Raw genomic sequence first — 20,602 nt, forward strand, 5'->3', positions numbered from 1 at the left:
CAATCCACATTTTCAGTCTGGCCCGCCCCCAGAGCTGGGCTGAGTCAGAGGGTCACATGGCTTGCCTTCCTGCCAGAGCAGTTGTTGTGAGTTACACTCGAATTAGCATTTTCTATTTAGCCCAAGGAACCCATTGTTTCTTTCTCCGGGCAGCAGAGGAAATCTCCTCCCCTCCTGATTAACATGCCAATGCGAAATGCTCTCCTTTTGGTGGGAATGAACAAGGTGTGAGTTTCTCAGGGGAAGAAAGCCTCTTGGAAGTTTTAACTGAATCAGGTTACCTTCTGGTCAATTGTAACATAGTTCCTTGTGAAGAAAAATACATTTATAAATTTAAAATAAGCAAACCCATCTTTACTTCCAGTCCGTTTTCAACATGAAAATCAATGTGTGATACTCTTATATGGCATTTTGATGAAAATCTCTTCTTTGGCATAGTTTGAGTTCAATGTTCAACTTTACACATGATAGGTTTTAAATCGCCGGCTTCTGAAAGAGGTGAGTAACGGTACTACACCCATTTTTGACAGATTTCTTTCAGCAAGCAATCTTCAATGTGGATTTTCCTCCGATAGGTGTACTTCTGTGGACATTGTATTTATGTGAATTTTTCGAGTAGAATGATCAACACCCAACAAGGAGGTTGGATCTTTTAGGTGGTTTGCGAGCCATGATTTTTGCACAATTTTGACAATCACGAAATGGATTTCCAAACAGCTCTGTGTTTCTTTTTGGCAATCAGCATTGCTTTTTTCAAGTGATTTCAGGCTATTTTGTGGGTAGCCCAATGGTGGGTTTTGGTAGTGATCTCCTGTGCTCACTAAGATAGGCAAAAGTGGATGGCGGCCTATTTTTCTGATTTTTACTGCACAATTTTGGGTGAATTTTAGCGAGCAGCATGCTTTCCAGCGGCCATTTCTGAGGTTTCTGCTGCCAGCAATGCACAGTAATGTTGCAGGGCCTGGACCAGTGGGTTGAGACATCCCACAGCTCGCTCGTATCTTTTGCCAGAATCACACCATTTATACCTGAAGTAATTGTCTAGTGGAGCCAGGTGTAAATGGTGTGGGTTGATTGCCTGACCCTTATCAGTGGTCATCTTCCCAGCAGTACATATCGGGTTCATCCCCAGATGTTTTAAAGGGGCAACTGGCTCAACACAAGAGAGCGCCAGTGACCAAGCACAGACTAAAGCCACACTGGTAAGAATGAATTTCACTGCCCGCGCCTGGGTAGGGGCGAAAACAACCAGAAACCCTTTTAACTACAGCAATTGAAGCTTTTTCTTTAATTACTAATTGTTCTCAGAAACCCACACAGTATCTGAAACATAGTTTCTCTTGTCATTTTATTTGACAGAGATCAACAGGATACCTCTTCTATCAAACCATTGCACCGTCCTAATGAAGGCCCACTTCTAGCAAGCTTCATTAGACAGCTCACCCATTTGGACGAAACACAGTAGTGTCGACAACCCCCCTTTTCTGTATCAGTGTCCATCACCAACACCGATTATTCTGCACCGTTTTTATGTGTTGTGCCTATATGTTATCTGTATTGTTTTCCTGAGATTGTAGCAAGGAAGAAACATGCCTTATGTTCATTGACTCCAGTCAATTTGACGACTGTACTTTTGTGTGTATTCCATACTGAGTTGCATACACTAACGTGACCCTGTTGATTTTATCACTTTGTGATTTATTCATATGCATTAAAAGCAAGGGGCCAATATTCTATTTGACCCTAAAGAACAAGTAACAACAATGGCTTTTTGTACATGTTTTGAATTGTGAAACTGTGTGGTTTCTGCCACCCTGATTATTTGTTACGATTTCATTGTGTACCCACCTGGGTAAATCGGGGCCTTGCCAGGTGCCCTATTTTTTAGCCTTTCCTATTACTGACACAGTTCCTTGTTCAAATCCAAGCATTGTAGGCAATAACCCTGGTCTTGGCTATCTTCCAAACTGGTTAATGGCTCTTTGTTCACACACAATTCTTCCAGTATCTGTGGACATTTGTTCCCTGTTGCATTGTCTCTCTGTGTTGCATGTATTTTATACCATGTAATACTGTCCTCTTGATAGTTTCCTTTCTCTTCACCAACATTGACTGGCACTGGGATGAGTTTGGCCACTCCCTTGGTAGCCTTTGTTATCTTTACACCATTCACTTGTACTCGGACATGTATGATTGGTCCCTTGGTAATCTTCATTCAATTCATGCCACTTCCCCACCGGGCCTTCCGCCATTCATGTTACCTCTGTCATACAGCATTAGCCTCACTGGTTCTTCCTGAGGGGTCAGGTTTTGCCCATCTGACATATGCTGCGTGGACCTCCTCTTCTTCCTTCTGTGGCTCTGTTGAGCCATTCCTGTTGCAGTCTCAGCGTTGTTCGCAGACTGCTCTGTCCACTCTATTTGGGCCATGCCCCTGCCTCCAGGTCTTCCTCGGATGTTCAGTCTGCACTTGTGCTTCCCGAAAACCTCTCATCCATCAGTCTGGGCCGCCCATTCCGCAACAGGCAGATTTACCTTTGCTGACTGCTTTGTCAGCTCGGATTGGAATCTCTCGTGCTCCAGGAACGAGATCTGTTTCCATTGTTCCTTCCTTGGTTTTTATGTTGAAGTGTTGGGCCCTCCCCAGCTTAGGCATACAGACCTTTTTCTCTGCCCATGGTGCAGTCGTCATGATTCCCCCTATTTTCTTCATATCAGTGTGGTTGGCTGATAACCACTGATTACCCTTCATGGTTCTGACATTCTTCTACTGATAAGATTACAGTAGCAAATAATGACAGGCTTGGAGGGAATGTTTTGATTCTCTGATGTTCTCCAGCATGGGGTCTGGCATGGATTCACATGCTCATGAATATTCCCTGTCGTCCGGCTGGGAATCCTCGGTAAAAGAAAAAAAGGTTTCACTTTCACTTAAAAACTTTATTTCTCCTCTAAACCAATCACTGAACTCTGGGTCATACTGCCCCCAGCCAATGACTGCCCTCTCCTTAAGCCTCTCCTCTGTAGCAATCTTCAGATTTTTACCGCGCGTTCAAGTGGTGTGAGTACTCGAGTTTTGCTCTGTGAGCTATTCTATGTTTTTCACGCTTTTTCGAGAAACATCCTATTTTTGTCAAACAGAGGCTGTGTGATCTTTCTCCACATAGACCGACAAGCTTGGATCTGTTTGTCAGTGAATTTTGCGCCCCTCAAGGGCAAGGATTGTCGAGTATTTGTCGAACGTTCCACAAGGCCATCAGGCCAACTCTGCACTCCAGACCGTGTCAGAAGCGAAAAAAGAGGGAAACTCCCTTTTCATGCTCTGTTCCAGCTGTGGATTACGGAACATGTTTGTAGTGCCTCTACTGTCACCACCCGGACCACTGAGAAGGCGATTGCAAGATTTGCCTCGGGTTCAGCAAAAGAACCATGAAAAATTGTCACATTAGGCTGGTGGTGTGGCTCAGCGCCAAGGCCTCTGCCAGGTGCCCCTACCAGGGGCATGCCTTACCCAGGGCTGGCTAGTACGAGGAGCGGGCTTCTAAGTCCTTTGAAGGCCCTCCATCCGTGGGGGCCCAAGACATGGCCAAACACTGCAAGTCCATCTTCGTTGGGGCCGCCGGGCAGGCGGGTCCCACAAATGGCAGGGCGCACTCAACCTTACCATCTGCCTCCATCTCCAACCTTCGATCCACAAAGGGAAATCGACCAACCCGGCTAAGCAGCGGGAGAAGCCCAAGGAGCCTAAGGTGCAAGAAAAGGTGATCGACTTGCCTAAAAAGGACCAGGCGCTGCAAGCAAAATCATCGTCGACAATCGAGTTGGTAGCAGCCACCCTCTTGAAGGCCAAAGAGGCTGTCCCGGTCAAGGTAGCCCTGGCCGCACCCAGAGTGTCCCTACCCCTGAGGCGGGAGGCCCCCACCGGGGTTGTAGAGAGGGCACTGGCAAAGAGAATGCTGGAGTTAAGCCGAATTTGACCCCTCAGGTTGCAGAGAAAGGGGTGGAGGGGCAAGGCGAGGAGTCATCAGGTCGAGTCGTACTCCATGGAACTGATGTTTCGTCATTGAACGAGGAAGACCAAGAGTCCATATTAACGGTCCATGAGGATGTGGGGGGCGGCAACGGAAACTGAGACGACGGCGGAAACGGTGTCAGAAATGCCAGTGGCGCGGGGCCTAGTAAGCCTGCCGACCCGGCTCCAAGAGTTGTATCGTTGTACATATTCTCGACCCTGCACATGTTGGTATTGGAAATTCAGAGGAGGATGCCCCCGACACCGGTGTCCTTGGCGGCCCCGGATCAACCTCCAGCGAAAAAGGGCAAGTGCCACCCAGCACCTCCTCATCAACCTCTGCATCCTCACCTCCCCCAAACCCACAAGGGACCAGGACATGGGAACGGACATGACAATGGACGAGAACGACATCGTCACGGAGGGCAGCTCGCCGCAGTTGAGTGTGTCCCCTCCAGACGAGGTGGGGTTGTTTCATGCCATGATCACCAGAGCGTCCAAACTCTTCCTGCTGACACCTGAACAGACCAAAAAGGAAGGTTTCCAGAGGTGTGAGGTAAAGAGGAAGACCATCATGGCTGGTCACCTCCTGGATGACATTTGGGAGGAGGGCCTGGTGCTGATGAAGAACCGGCCACAGCCCCAGCCAAGCGGGGTAGGCTTGAGACAAAATACTGGGTGGCTGAGTCCGCACCCAGATTCCTACGGTCGCAGCTGTCGCCCAGCTTGGTGATATTGGCGGCAGCGAGGTAGAGATCTAACCCCTTGTCTTTGTCCTCCGTCCCTCTGGACAGCAAGAGAAAGAAGTTGGACGCCATTGGGAGAAGGATCGTCTACTCTGCGGCATCGACAATGAAGGCGGCCAATGTTCTGGCCAGGCACGACAGAGAACTTTGGTACGAACTGGCCCTACTTCCTATTTGACGACAAGCAGGTAGAGGCGATCTCACTCCTCCATAAAGGGGCGGTGGCGTCAGACCATGCCATTACGGTGGCCCTGGACATCGCAGACACAGGTTTCAGACAGATGGAGAACAGTGTCTGTCTCCGGCATCAAGGCTGGCTGAAGGCCACCAACTTCTGAAAGGAGGTCCAGGCGAGAGTACTGGATATGCCCTTCGACGGGGACAACCTCTTCGGGAAGAACATCGACAAGTCTTTGCAGGCCATCAAGACTGACACAGAGACGGATCATGCCCTGGGCACTTTTCATCAACACTGCCCTTCCTTTCACGCCTCTGGCAGAAAATCCAGTAGATTGACAAAGGGTTCCTCGTCGTACCGTCAACCCTTCCAGTCCACGACTGAGGAGGCCTACAGAGGCCATTCCAAGGCTTTCGGTGGAGGTGGCCAGTGCTGTCGCCCCTCCCAAGGTGGGACGCAGACGCCGAAGCAGGACTGTACCAGCCAAGACGTCAGGTCCCCACCCATGCACCCCGGTGGGTGGCCGGCTGGTGAGTTTCGTCGGCGATTGGAAGAAGATCTCCATGGGCAAATGGGTGCTGGATGCTCTCACTCACGGACATACCCTGAAGTTTCAGCAAAAATGTCACCGGACCCCTCTTGTTGTCTGGCAGGAACAGCCGATCCCTCAACTTCTGCAAGAGGTATGGGCCATGCTATGAAAGGGGGCAACTGGGCTAGTTCCAAGATGACTCTGGGGCTCCGGAGTCTACTCCAGATACTTCTTAGTAAAGGAAAAGACAGGGGGCTGGCGGCCCTTTCTAGACCTGCGCCGTCTCAAATAATACTTAACCAATACAAGTCTTAAAAATTCAGGATGGTAATGTTACAGCACATGCTCGGCCAACTGGAGGAGGGAGACTTCTTGACGTTGCTGGATCTGGAAGACGCATACTTCCAGGTCCCCATCCACAGGAAGCATCAGAGGTTCCTGCGCTTCGTGGTGCAAGGAGGACGCTACCAATTCAAGGCCCTCTCCTTCGGCCTGAAGTTGGCACCCAGGGTGTTTACGAAGTGCCTGCCACCAGTGGTAGCCCATCTACGTCTACAGGGTGTACACGCGTAACCGTACCTCGATGACTGGCTCAAGTCAAGGGAAGTGGCTGTCGGGCACACGGAAAGGACTGTCCAGCTGCTGACGGATCTGGGATTTTCTGTCAATTATCCAAAGTCCTGCTTGATTCCATCGCAGAAAGCAATGCTCAACGGTCTCCTGCCTGGCATCGCCCTCGGAGGAGATGGTAGCAGCCATACTGCAGAAGGTGCAACAGCTGTTGTTGCTGAAGACCATCACAGTGCGGACCATCAAGTCTCTGCGCGGCATGATGTGTTTGTGCATCTTACTTATCCAGCTCTGCAGGCTACAGATGCAAACTCTTCAGGAGTTCCTGGACGCTCGCTAGATACAGGTGTCTGGAATCTTCGCAGACAAGATCCCACTCGATGAGGAGTTCCGTCGAGCGACAGGTGTTGGGGCGTCCACTCCAATGTCGTCCAGGGCACAGGGTTTCAGAACTCCCTCATACCAGGAAACGGTCAGCACAGATGCTTCCCTGGAGGGCTGAGGGGCCCACACTGGACGTCTACATGCCAGAGGCCTGTGTCTGCCAGAGGAGCAGGATCTCCACATCAATATCCTGCAGCTGCAGGCAGTGTTCTGGGCCCTCAAGTCATTCCTTCCGCCACTGAAGGGCAAAGTGGTGAGGATCTTAATGGACAACACCACCACAATGTTCTACATCAGGGGCACTCGATCCCCAGCACTCTCCAGAGAGGCGCTGGACTTGTGGCAGTGGCCGTCAAACAAGAGATGTTCCGCATCCCATTTCACCTGGCAGGAGTCAAGAACACCATCGCCGACTCCCTCAGCAGGGAGCTACGCTCCTGCCACGAGTGGGAACTTCAGCAGGATTAGGTGGACTGCCTTTTCCTCAAGTGGGGCAGACCCCAGATCGATCTGTTTGCGATGGCGGCAAACTCCAAATGCCAGGACTTTGCCAGCAGGTTCCATCAGCTGAGGAGCATGGGGGATGTGTTCTCCTTCCCGTGGGAAGGACAGTTCCTGCATGCGTTCCCTCCCCTGCCGCGAGTCATCAATCAACTAACAGTGCTGATGCAGGATGATACTCATTGCTCCGGCATGGCCGAAGTAGATTTGGTACCCAGACCTTCTCAGCCTGTCAGCGTCTCCTCCGGTCATGCTGCCAGTGGTCGTGGATCTGCTCACCAGGGAAGGAGGCGCAATCCTGCACCATGACCCAGGATCACTGAACCTGAGGGCTTGGCTCCTGCAGCCCTAGAGTTCGGGGATACGAGTTGCCGGCGGACTGCAGGGAGGTCCTTGCAAAGGCCATAGCGTCATCTACTCTGAAGTGCTACAGGCACAACTGAAAGGGTTACGCTATGTAGTCCTGGTCGCAGAAGATCAACCCTCTGAGGGTCATGGCCCTGTAGATTCTTCCGTACTTGTCCTTGGCCAAGGCAGGGCTGGTACACACCCATCAAGGTGCATCTGACGGCTATCTCCCGCTACACCAGGTCTCCAGAATGATCCTCCCTTTGGTCACACGTCTAGTCAAGGAGTTCCACAAAGGACTGTTTCAATCTTTCCTGCCGGTGAAGGCTCCTGCCCAGCATAGAAACTCAATGTGGTGCTGACGAGACTCATGGGGGTTCCCCTATGCGCCTATGCATCAGACCCCTCTCAAGTTCCTCTCAAGGAAGACAGCTTTCCTTGTGGCCATCACCTCTGCCAGCAGGGTGGGTGAGATCCAGGCCCTATCTTGCAAACAACCTTATCTGACGTTTCACGACACAAGGGTGGTGCTGCTACGGACACAAGGTTCTTGTGTATCCCCCACACTTTACAATGTGTTTTTAAACCGCTCTTTGATATACTTGACTTTCTGGGTGTCTCCTACACTAATTATGCGGACAACACCCAGATATTCATCCCTAACACTGGCGACTATGTAACAGATGCCAAAGCACTCAATGCAATCTACAATGTCATCCAGCCCTGGATGGCACATCATGGGCTCTGCCTTTAATGATTAAAAACAGAGTTACTCATTCTAGGATCTCAGTCCAAACTTACTAAACTTGACCCCAAATACTAATCCTTTATTATTGATGGGAACAATATCAAAGTCGCTAACGTCACAAAAACACTTGGACTATACCTAGACTCTACTCTATCCCTCAACCGACAAACCAATGCAGTAGTCTCAGCGTCATTTTATACTTGTAAACTGATCACAGTCTGCCGCCCCTTTCTGACAACGGACAACTGTCTGATCATCGCCAGAACCCTCATCATGTCCAAAATCGACTACTGCAACGCCCTCTACTTAGGGACCAGTCAAAGAAACCTTGAAAACTCCAGGTGACGCAGAACAACGCTATAAGGGCAGCTCTCAACGTACCCAAGCGCTCTCACATCTCCAACACTAGACGTAACCTGCATTGGCTACCCATCACTCATCGCATATCCCTCAAAGCACTCGTTCTAACACACAAGGCCCAGAACAATGCAGCCCCTGCCTACTTATCCAGACGCTTTGCACAACACACAGCAACCAGACCCCTGAGATCAGCTCAGGCTCACAGTCTGACTATTCCCAGCTTCAAGTTACAGTCAGCCGGTGGCTCAAGCTTCGCAGTCCTTGCGGCTAAGCTCTGGAACACCCTACCCAATGCTCTCAGAAGCGTTCCTCACATTCATTCCTTCAAAGCTAAATCCAAACGGTGGCTACATGAACGGGATGCCTTGGCCACCTCTCTATAATCCATAGAGTTGTTAATCCGTTCACCGGCTGTTCACTGTTTCTAGACTGTGTATACTGTTTACTTTGATCTGATCCATCCTCGCTATGCTATGATCTGAACTATATGTAAATATGTTGTAAAATTGTATAATGTTTCTATTGCTGTAACTTGTAACCCTCTCTTAAAACATGCGCCCAGATGCCCCTGGGCAAGGTGCGCACTGAAAATAAACAAAATACAAATACAAATACACCCCTCCTTCATGCCAAAGGTTCCGCCTGAATTCCACCTCAACAAGCCTTTGGTGTTGTCTGTGTTTTTTCCAAAACCTTTCGTCACCGGCGGAAAGAACTTTGCACTCACTGGATGTGGCTCGTGCTCTGTGTGGCACACACAAAGAGTTCCGGAAGACGTTTCAACTATTCATGAACTTTAGTCCTGTGAACCATGGGAAGGCCTTGTCCAAGGCTTGCTTTCATCTTGAGGTGGCTCTCCGGCTGTATCACACACTGTCACCGGTTGGCAAAACTGACCGCTGCCTGGCCGTCCAAGTGCCCATTCCAGCAGAGCGATCGCAGCAACGACAGTATTCCTGTCTGGTGTGCCCCTCCTGGATATCTGAAAGGCTGCTACGTGGATGGCTGCCAGAGGAGGGGCTTAGGAAGAGGGCAGTCATTGGCTGTGGCACTATGACCCAGAGCTCTGTGATTGGTTTAGACGAGAAATACCGTTTGTAAGTGAAAGTGAAACTGTTTTTCCTTTTACTGAGAATTCCCGGCCTGACAACAGGGAATATTCATGAGCATGTGAATCCATGCCAGAACCATGCTGATGAACAATAGTTACAGATAAGTAACTTGTTCCTTATAGTTATCTCCTGAGGAGAGGTTATAGGAAGTTTCTGGACGGAACGCGAGTTCTTGTCCCCAAGAGGGTAGTCTCTCCCTGTGAGGTCCCACTGACTGCCACCTCTAGAGGAATTGTTGCGTAGCAGGCTCATCTCTCTAGCCTCACAGGAAAGCGCTCCCCACTGGGGAGAAATTACGAGATCATGTGAATCGTCACACAACCTGTTGCCCTACTCTGTTATTGGCTGTTTCTCACAAAAGAACAATAATCAGATTTTTGGGGTTACAGGTCTTTATATCGAAACATTTTATGAAGAATGCACTTATAATAAAACTTTTATAACCCCCAAACCCCTGTTTCCCACCTAAAAATCCACCACTAACGGTTTCCCCACAAGATTTAACCCTTTACCTCACTTGTAAGTGCATTCTCCATAAAATATTTAATTGTAAAATATTTGATATATGTTCATTCTTCATAACATTTTCGTTATAAAAACTGCATACCGATTTTTGGCTTGACTGAATCCCATTGGATTCTTCGCCTGGGCTGTTGCGCCTCAGGGAAAAGGTGGGGAACTGAGGTGTGGGGGGTGTAGTGACATGATAAATGTATCACCGACATTAGAGGGGCACAGTCGAGATATGATGGAGTCGACGGATGTCACTGAGCCGTACTACGCCCCCTGTCGAAAAGTTTCTGAGCAGCTGACGCTGGAAGGGATACATACTGCTACACCTACTAAACCAGTTTCGGAAAATGACACTTCCTGCCTCATCACGAGTTTGACGATAACCCTTAAATGCTGCGCTAATGCTATTATCTCTGCATTTAAGTGTCCGCCAAATCACATGCTTAGCGGATTTACCCCCAGCTCTGAGCTGCGGGTAAATCTGCTGCGATTTTGCCGATTTTCTGCACTATTTCCGCCTGCAGTAATGCCGCCGAACATTCCCCGTTGAGCCCAATGTGTAATTGGAAATTCCTGATTGGGCCAATGGGGAATGAGGACTTACCGTTCTGCCAAACCCGTGATCCGGCGCTAACAGCGCTGGGGGGTTTGGCGGTATGGGCTAATAGCCCCGGCGGTAATACCGCCGGGGTTAGCACCCAACTCGTGATGAGGCCGCAATCTCTACAACATCAAAATTGCAGATTTATTTTAATGATAGTGATAGTAACAGGTAACTCAAAAATGACATTTTTCTTCTCCATGGCATCCTGCTGTGCAATCAAAAAAAGACCTAAGGTGGACTTCATCCATCATGATGATTTAGGAGAGTAAGACAAGTGTAGCACACCCTTAGATTATGAAGATCTTGGGTATTAGCCCATGGCCCACCAGAGGATGTGGACCCCCCTGTACATAATAAACCAAATGTAGACCAAATTGTTTATACAGCTCTGCTTCAAAGAGCAGTAGCTTGATTCGTCATTAAGACGCAAGAGTCAGATAAAAGGTATTGACTTGATCGAACATACTCTGGAAGGGCATAAAACTGTGGTGCATTACATACCATTTATAGATTTAAGCACATTGCACTTCACTATCAAAGCCAGCTTCAACTAGAGCTGTGAATGTGCCAATTGAAATGAAATATCAGCCCAAACATTTCCTATCGAGGATTCATCCAGGCGGATCCCGCACAAGACTGGTTGTGACAACTGACGAAAATGCCCGTATTGAGGATGTGCTGGATGCAGCAGACACTGTGGATTACAGGTGGTAGGAGCTGAAGTGTCTAAAAGACATGCAAAATTAAGCACCACTGAGTTTTGATCTGTTTTCTGCCACTCAGTTGCTCCTGCCACAACCAGTTTTCGCAACTTCCAGGCATCCTCTTTTCTTAGCAGTTGGTGAGCGGGTGCAAGTGGATCTTGGTCACATGACCTAAGCCCCATCCACTGGCTTTGCCCTGCCCCTTCCTTAGTTCTTAGATAAGGGCATTTCCCGCAGGGTGTCCAAATCAAAGGGCAGATGAAAAAAGAGGGCAATTCCTGATTGGACCGGTTCTGACAAGGGGGACCCAGGACCAGAACACTGTTCTTCTGTCTGAGGTTAATCTTACTGCAAATATGTGTTTATCCCCTCTCTCTCAGCAGCCCATCCCTACAATCTCCATTTCTCGCCAACCGCTCCGCTCATCAGAAACATTATGGACACTGCATTGCAGCATTCTGACCCATGTAACCATTAACCCCATTAGAACTCCATCATCCACCACTACACGAAAACTGATGCTTGTCAATGTTCACTGAGCAACCAACCATGCAGCAGACATCGCTAACCTCACCACAACATGTTACTGAGACCAGTATGACATCCAACTCCACCCACATCCTAGATGTCCTTTTCCCCAAATGGCCACAGAATTCTACAGTGAGACCGCCCAATCAAGATCGGTGTAGGCCTTGCCATCATTACCCAGGAGTCAGGCCAATGTACCCAACGGGAAGACCCCACCACTTCTCGGTCCCCCCAAAGGAGACGGTCCCTTTTCGTCCTCCTCTACAGACCACCCAAGCCCCACACCTTCTTCATCAAAGACTTCATGGACTGCATCACCACCACGCCCCTCAAGCATGCCAAAATCTTCCTCTGCGATGTCAACATCCTGGGCAACCCAGCAACCAAGTCAATGAAGGGAGAAGATTCCCACTGTCTACTCAAAACTCTGAACCTCGCGCAGCAAGTGAAAGACCCATCTCACCAGAAAGGTAATATCCTCGACCTCATCATCGCCCTTCCCACCCTCCATCACAGCTCCCCAATCCCGCTCGACTGGTCAGACCATTTGGCAACCCCTTTTCACATTTGTCACATCATACCAGTCAAGCAAACCCATCGGAAACCCAGAAAACAATCCTTCAGATCATTCAAGAACTTCCCTTTGGAGGCTCTAATGGAAGACCTTGCCAGACTCTGTTTCACTTTGGCTGATCTACCTCTGACACACCAGGATTGTGACTCACTTCTCCAAGAACTCAACCCCACCCTCACCACCAACATCAACCGCCATGCTCTAGTGAAACAACGTACCCTCAAGCCGAAACCTTCTGAAACTGGTATACTCAAGAACTCAACTTCAACAATCAAACCGTCAGATAACAATGGAAGACTTGGCTAAAATCCTTCAGCGCATGTCACCTCGCCCTGCTCAGGGAACTCTTGTACATGCAGACAACTGATTCCCACTGCAAAGGCCAACTACTACCAAAACGCCATAGCCATGGCCAACAATGAAAGAAGAGCCCTCTTCAAACCCTATGTAGGACCCACCCATACCACACTCCATCGAAAAATCCACTGCCATCAACTCCTTCTTCAACAAGATTAGCATGATCCTCCAACACATAGACACCAATGCTACAACTGGCAGCATACTGCGCATCCTATCTTTCAAAACCACAACTACCCGGACAATTTTCAAGAACCTCAGTAAAGAAGACCTCCCTGCCACCCTAGCATCCCTCAAGCCCACATCGTATGCGGATGACATCCTCCCAGCCTCCATACTCAAGACCCTTCCGAGTGAAACACTCCTCCCATACCTGACAATCATCAACAGTTCCCTAATTCAATGCACCTTCCTCAGGCTCGTGCAAATCCTCCCGCTTCTCAAGAACCCTACAATAAACCTTGACAAACTCAGCAACTACTTCCCATCATCCATCTTTCCTTCCTGGGTAAGATCCTTCAGAAAGCAGTAGCCACACAGCTCCTCCAACACATTGAAGCCAACAGCCCCCTTCAGTCCTACCAATCTGGCTTCAGGCCCAGGTGCAGCACAGAAATGGCTACCATTAAAGTGATTGACGTTGCCCTTAAAATCCTTGATAACGTTCATCTTTGCCTCCTGGTTTTCCTTGACCTCTCAGAAGCATTCGACACAGTAGACAACCAGACACTCACCATAATCTACATTGCCGCATTGGGGATAAGAGATCATCTTCAGCTGGTTCAAATCGTGCCTTGCTAATCTCCACCAGTTTGTCCAAATGGATTCCTCCACATCACCAACTCTACCCATCTGTTGTGGAGTCTAGCAACGATCCATCCCCTCCCCTGTCTTCTTTAATATTTACATGGAACTGCTTGGAACCCTCCTCACTCCACACAACATCCATCAATATGCAGATGTCCACTGTTGAAAACATACACAGGCTCAAGGCCTACCTCTCATTGATTCAGTCGAGGATGTCCAGTGCGTACCTGATGCTCAACCCTGACAAGACTGAATTCCTACTGCTGACCAACAACACTGAACATCTAGCTGGCCACCTGCACCAAGTCTCTTGGGTTCGACATCAATAGAGACATCTCCTTCAAACAGCACATAGCAAGAAAGACACAAATGGCTTGATACCAACTTTCTATCCTATTGAAAGTCAAGCCCTTCATCCCAGAAAACAACTTCAGATCTGCTGTCGAATCCTTGGTCCTCTCCCACCTTGATGGTATCAATGCCCTTTTGAAAGGCCTTTCGGCGACTACCCCGACACCCATAAAATGTGTCCCGTGTTCTGCAGCATGACTCATCAAAGGAATGTAAGTTCAACCACATTACCCGACCCTCATCAAACTGCACTCTCTCTTGCTTTGCTGCAAGCCTGTATCATCTTCAAATTCTGCTTCATCACCTAAAAGGCTGGTTGTAACCCTGTCCTCAACCTACCTCACAGAGAAACCCAGCATCTCTGTAGGTATACGATCCTCCAGAATAACATGTGCAGACTTGAACCCTGCTGGTGCAGGATGGAAAGAAGCAGAAGACAGGCCTTCTGTGTCTACGACACCAGACTCTGCAACCTCCTTCCCATCAACATCATACCCGTCCCCTCACTGCCACAATTGCGGAAGGAGCTAAAGATCCTCCTTTAAGGAATGGCTCCTCCCTTGTGGCTAGGTCCACAAACCATCCTCTCCCCACCCTACTTGAGTCTGGGAGATCTATTCCCCACAGTTTCCTCCATAGGTTGCTATTGCCCACCCTCCCCTTTTGTTATATCCCCACTCCCTTATTTCTCCACTTCCCTCACCATGTTCTTCCTCCTATGATTATAAAGCGCTCTGTTTCTTCCCAAAGTTAGGTCTCCAATAAATACTTTAGCAATAATAAAAATAATAATAATAATATAAAAAGAAATTAATGCTTCTCTAATAGGCAAGAGTTAAGAAGAATCATTCCTTTTTGGTAAGGCAGTGGATGATGCTCTTGATAGAGTGAAAAAATAACATGACACCTTGAAAACACCAGGGCAAATGTATGTTAAAGGGATAGTCCAGTAAAAAAAAATATTTTAAAAATAGATAGGCAACATTAAAAAAATAATGCTAGCACTTTTTTAAAAAAAACTTCCTATGTAAAATTTTGAGCTATTCAAGCTCAAAATTCACAAAAGCAAGCACATGGGCGCATCCATTTTGTGAAATGGATGCCCGCCTGTGCTGGCTTTTGCTTTTGCGGCACTAATGAAGGAAAAGCCAGCCAGCTGTAGTAAACAAAAGCTACCGCTGGGTGGCTTTTCCTTCATTGGTGCTGTACGCGGAGGACAGGGACCGGAGACCAGAGCAGGAAAGCTGCAGCTGAATCTCGGTAAGTGCTATTTATTTAAAAAAAAAAAAAATAAGCACTAGCTGTGGTTTTTTTTCTAAGTTTTCCGGGCTGGAGGAGCCCGGAAAACTTAGAAATAAAACCGCAGCTTTAAAAACGTTGTAGTTATGTTTGCGGTCGCTTTTGAAGCGACCGCAAACATAAATACAACATTGTGTTTGAAAACGCTGCGGTTTTTCTTTCCGAGTTTCTCAGGCTCCTCCGAGCCGGAGGAGCCTGAGAAACTCAGAAAGAAAAACCGCAGCGTTTTCAAACACAACCGTGTTGTGTTTCTGCCTGCTGTGGCTATCACTTTGGGTCTCCGGTGCTCCCCCAGGGGAGCACCGGAGACCCAAAGTGAAAGCCAAGACAGGCAGAAACACAACACGGTTGTGTTTACATGCCGCTGTGTTTCTGCCTACAGCTGATTTCCCACGGGGGGCCTGAGAGCCCCAAATTGGAAATGTTAAAAGCTGCAGTGTTTCTGCCTAAATCTGATTTCCCATTTGGGGCTCTCGGGCTCCCCACGGGGGGCCCGAGAGCCCCAAATGGGAAATGCTAAATGCTGCAGTGTTTCTGCCTAAATCTGCCTTCCCATTTGGGGCTCTCGGGCCCCCCGTGGGGAGCCCGATAGCCCCAAATGGGAAAGCAGATTTAGGCAGAAACACAACCGCATTGTGTTTCTGCCTGCCTTGGCTTTCACTTTGGGTCTCAACGCGGTTGTGTTTGAAAAAGCTGCGGTTTTCTTTCCGAGTTTCTCAGGCTCCTCCGAGCCGGAGGAGCCGGAGAAATTTGGAAAGAAAAACCGCAGCGTTTTCAAACACATCGTTTTATTTATGTTTGCGGTCGTTTCAAAAGCGACTGCAAACATAAATACAACGTTTTTAAAGCTGCGGTTTTATTTCTAAGTTTTCCGGGCTCCTCCAGCCCGGAAAACGTAGAAAAAAAAATGCAGCTAGTGCTTATTTTTTTTTTTTAAATAAATAGCACTTACCGAGATTCAGCTGCAGCTTTCCTGCTCTGGTCTCCGGTCCCTGTCCTCCGCGTACAGCACCAATGAAGGAAAAGCCACCCAGCGGTAGCTTTTGTTTACTAAAGCTGGCTGGCTTTTCCTTCATTAGTGCCGCAAAAGCAAAAGCCAGCACAGGCGGGCATCCATTTCACAAAATGGATGCGCCCATGTGCTTACTTTTGCGAATTTTGAGCTTGAATAGCTCAAAATTTTACATAGGAAGTTTAAAAAAAAAAGAAGTGCTAGTATTATTTTTTTAATGTTGCCTATCTATTTTTAAAATACATTTTTTTTACTGGACTATCCCTTTAAGACCTTCCATCGCTGCAAAATCTGACGGGCAGATGCCGTTTTCAAGCCAATGTTTCACCTTCACACCATCCCACTTCTGCCAACCGTCCTTTGGAGGTAGGGTCATTCAATTTTATAGACCTCAACACATAGGACCCAACAGTGTTTAAGTGGCTGAAAAAGAGGTAGGCCATTAAGAGGGGAAATACCTCCTCCACAAAATAGCGACTCTCTGATCCAGGTCCCCACCCATGTTCCAACCTTATGACAAATTACATCATTCATCCACACATAGGAGGGGCTCACAAAAGATTAGTGGGTGCTAACAACAGTAATTGAGGATACTTCTTCAAACTAAACCAGACCACAGAAAGCTGCCACAACGTCACCAGGATGTCCTTCAAGCTGCAGTGGGTGCAGTACTGCAAAGAGGCCATTGAAATAGTATCCAAACACGAGGAAAACACATGTATTTACTCGGTTCATTTCCTAGAGGTAAATATTCCATAACAATGACACCAGCATTAGATGTACGTCCAGCAAATATGTTTGTCTAATTGCAAAATGTCAGGATTGCCACACTTCAAGAGGTAATCCCTCTTCTAATACAAGGGGGACTAAATGGCAACTGAATGAAAGATGCATACTATATATTTTTGCATGCTCCCATGTCATCACAAATACCTTAGATTCAAAGTGGGCAAAAAGCACTTTCAATTTGAAGTTCTTCCTTTTGGCATAGTATGTGCACTGGTGCTTTAATGTGATTCCAGTATCCCCCTCCCCACGCCCCTCCTATGCCCGATTGGCCCATAATAGGGGTAAGCACCTCAATCTACTGGGATTCTCAATAAACATCTTCTCCCAGACCAAACCAAAATGTTCCTCTGGTTAATCCTAACTACAAAAAAAGGCATTGGCTTACACCTCCCCCCCCACCCCCGCCATAGAGGGCACAGGCACTTATGGCACAAATATACATAAAACCTATTGTCAGGTCGTCAAAAGGTACATAATGGTGCACACAGTTATGTGGCTGTTCAGAATGATGGCATCCTGCATTTACATAATTCTCTTTGAACGTTTGCACATGCACCCTCTTCAGGAAGGGCTCTCAAGTGGGCACAAGCAGGCGACTTGGACAGTCTATTGGTTGTTTATCAAAGAGTGGTAAAACCACTAAAGTGGTGGTCTCTCGCAAACATGTTAATAGGAAAACCTTTTTATGAATCCACCAGAAAATCTCTTACTAATGACAGATACATCAGTGGTTGGGCTGGGGTGCTCACTCCCAGTCACTCACAGCATAGGGCAAGTGTACAACCTCAGCAAGCATCCTTCCATGTAAACGTATTAGAACTGCTTGCTATTAAACAAGCTCTAAGCAGTGTTCAGACACTGCTCCACCTCAATAGCACACTCCTAAACACAGATAATACAACAGCCTTGTTCTCCATGAACCAATATGGCAGAACACACTTGAGCATACTGTCACTACTCACTCACCAGATATGGTGATCGTGCATACACAATCAAGCATACATTTAAGCCTAACACATTGCCACAGAGTGCACAGTTGTCTCACAGACAGTTTAAGCAGGCTGCTAGTTCAGGAACACAAGTGGTAACTCCACACATATATTATCAAGCAAATCTTCACGTCATGGGAGTCAACCAGACAAAGACATACTTGCAACAAATACAAATACCCAGTATTTGCATCCAGCTACCCACAAACCAGGGCCCGTCAGCAACACACTCTGGATGAATTGGTCAGGGATATTTGCTTATGCTTTTACCATGATTCCCCTTTTATGCAGAGTAACTACAGGGAAGCTTAACGTTTCTTCTTATTGCTCTTGCGCAGGGCCACACGTGTGTTTTTCTCACCCCCTACACTTTTTTCGCTTCAATTACTAATCCAATTGCATTCAGTACACAGCCTGATGAACCAACAAAACCAGAAGATAACATACCTCTAACCAGAAAACATGAACTTGGCAGCCTGGTTCCTGAGGTCCTAGAGTTTGGTCACTTGAACCTTTTTTGTTGCCTGGATGAGGGTACGGCTTGCAGGATTGTGCATAGTGTCAGTCAATGCACCCCAAGGTGCTCCTTGAATGGGGAAACTAAACTGTTTGCTTTCTGCCACTAGGGGAAAGCTGACAAGAGGTTTGGTTGAAGATTGCCTGGCATTTATTGTCACACCGAAGGACTGTTTCCAGTCCACAATGAGACAAATAATGAAGCTCTTCTTCTCCTGGCAGTTCTTCACATCATTCTTCTTCCTCGGCGAAGAAAAGGAGCCACTACTCCAGACACTTCCCTGAAGACAGGCATCTCAGTTACCATCTGGCTTGACAATGCAGACAGTGGGGCAGAACAATGGCCACCAGCACAGCACTGAGGAGATACTGTTGGCTGAGAAAATCGACTTTTGCCCTGTCCAGTAGAAACATCTGGACATGCCATTTGAAGTCAACTGAGTACAAAGGCGGATGACTCTCTGCAGAAATACTAGATTTTGAATTCAACTGCTCAGTCTTTGGCACTAGAAGTCCAACAGCAACAACCTGCAAGCCCTGCGGGCTCCGTCACAGAAACACTATATATGACATTACTCAGTAATAGTGTTCATGTGGCTTGTATCTGTTCAGAGTCCCAAGCTTTACATAGGTCGCCATTTAGTGATTGTCCGGAGTAGTAAAAGTCCTTTTCTTCCAAAGTAAAAGGGTGTTGAGACTGCATTGCTGTCACACCTTGTGTGTACAGCTACCAATGATCACTCACTTGTTAATCTCCTCAGATTGATTTTCTGACCTATATTTATAGTATTATAATGTTGGGATCCAAGCCTATTCTGAAATTCTGTATTGGCTTTCCATTTTCAGTGTTAAGCCCGCCCATCTAGCCACGTCCAGATGCTAGCTCCCATTTTAGCATAGCATCTGAAAGCACCTGTTTGTTTATACATTGTGTCCACTCCAATGCAAGACCTGATTCTTTGTTGGGTCAGTATTTTCTTCTGTTTATATATTACTTGAATGAATTAGAAAATCTGAGCTATTGACTGTGATGAAAAGTGCGTGATTTTGTTTTTTAAAATAAAATTAAAAAGCAAATAGAAAATCTTGCAGCAAGGAAGAAACTCTGAAAAATCATATTCATAGTTACATTTTGAAGCCGGAAAACACTGGCATAGAAATGTACAGTATGCTGTACTGTATATGGAATACACAATGTGGGTGTGCAAACATCACTTAGAATGAGTGGGGTTTAGTTAATTGCTGGGGAATGTCCCCATACTTTCTGAAGAGGAATTAATTTGAAATTGATCGTTGCCCTGATAGCTTACATGCCTATATTATACCTTCTCTTGCAGGAATGAGATCAAATGCAGTATGTAAGTCATTTAACTAAATGCTAGACATATGTATAATGTATTTAAGGATGCTATGCTCACACTGTTGAAATGTTTACTTTAAAGATTAGTATGCATATTTGCTTTTATGGCCATGGGGCACAGGCTGCTGCTTATCTGGATGTGTGACAAAAGGCCACTTGGAGGAGGATTTGAACATGTTACCATTTCTTGAGCATACTGCACTCTGAACTGGTTTACTATTTTCCAGGTCACTAACCGAGGAGAAACACATTTGGAGTTGAATGCATTCCGGAGGAAACACGATTGTGCGCTAGTTATATCTGGGGATTCACTTGAGGTGAGGACAGTAACATGACATAGATTCAGCAGAAGATCGTTGAAATGGAATACTTTACACAAATGTATTATTCGTTATTACTTGTAGTAGTACAAATATGGATTGGTTAAAGATGTCTGTTCTTTTTCTCCTTGGGAGGTAACAAAGGAGGGCCTCTGAGCAACAGAACTCCTACTGAAATTCTGCTGATTCCTAATCAGAAACTGTTTGAACACTGACCATGTCCAAATCTGCTACCTCCTAACCTCCTAATCCTTCTTGAGATGATTTTAGAGCCTTCCTTACCAAATACATACATATATACCTTACCAAATACACACATATTACACAGCCACGATAGTGGCTGTGTAGTTATGGTTAAGTTGCTAATCCCATAGGAAGAGCACTTTTT

The 20,602-nt window shown here is 47.1% G+C and overlaps 1 protein-coding gene across 1 annotated transcript in view; it reads left to right on the forward strand.

Annotated features, from left to right (window-relative positions):
- Positions 1 to 20,602, forward strand: part of ATP9A (ATPase phospholipid transporting 9A (putative)) — a 1,385,006-nt gene that overhangs the window by 1,049,258 nt on the left and 315,146 nt on the right. The window contains exon 20 of the mRNA XM_069651153.1: positions 20,122 to 20,211. Within this exon, the coding sequence (XP_069507254.1) occupies positions 20,122 to 20,211 (90 nt within the window). The remainder of the gene's footprint in view (positions 1 to 20,121; positions 20,212 to 20,602) is intronic.

Source organism: Ambystoma mexicanum, chromosome 3p, assembly GCF_040938575.1.
Source record: "Ambystoma mexicanum isolate Mex_15411 chromosome 3p, UKY_AmexF1_1, whole genome shotgun sequence".
NCBI lineage: Eukaryota > Metazoa > Chordata > Amphibia > Caudata > Ambystomatidae > Ambystoma > Ambystoma mexicanum.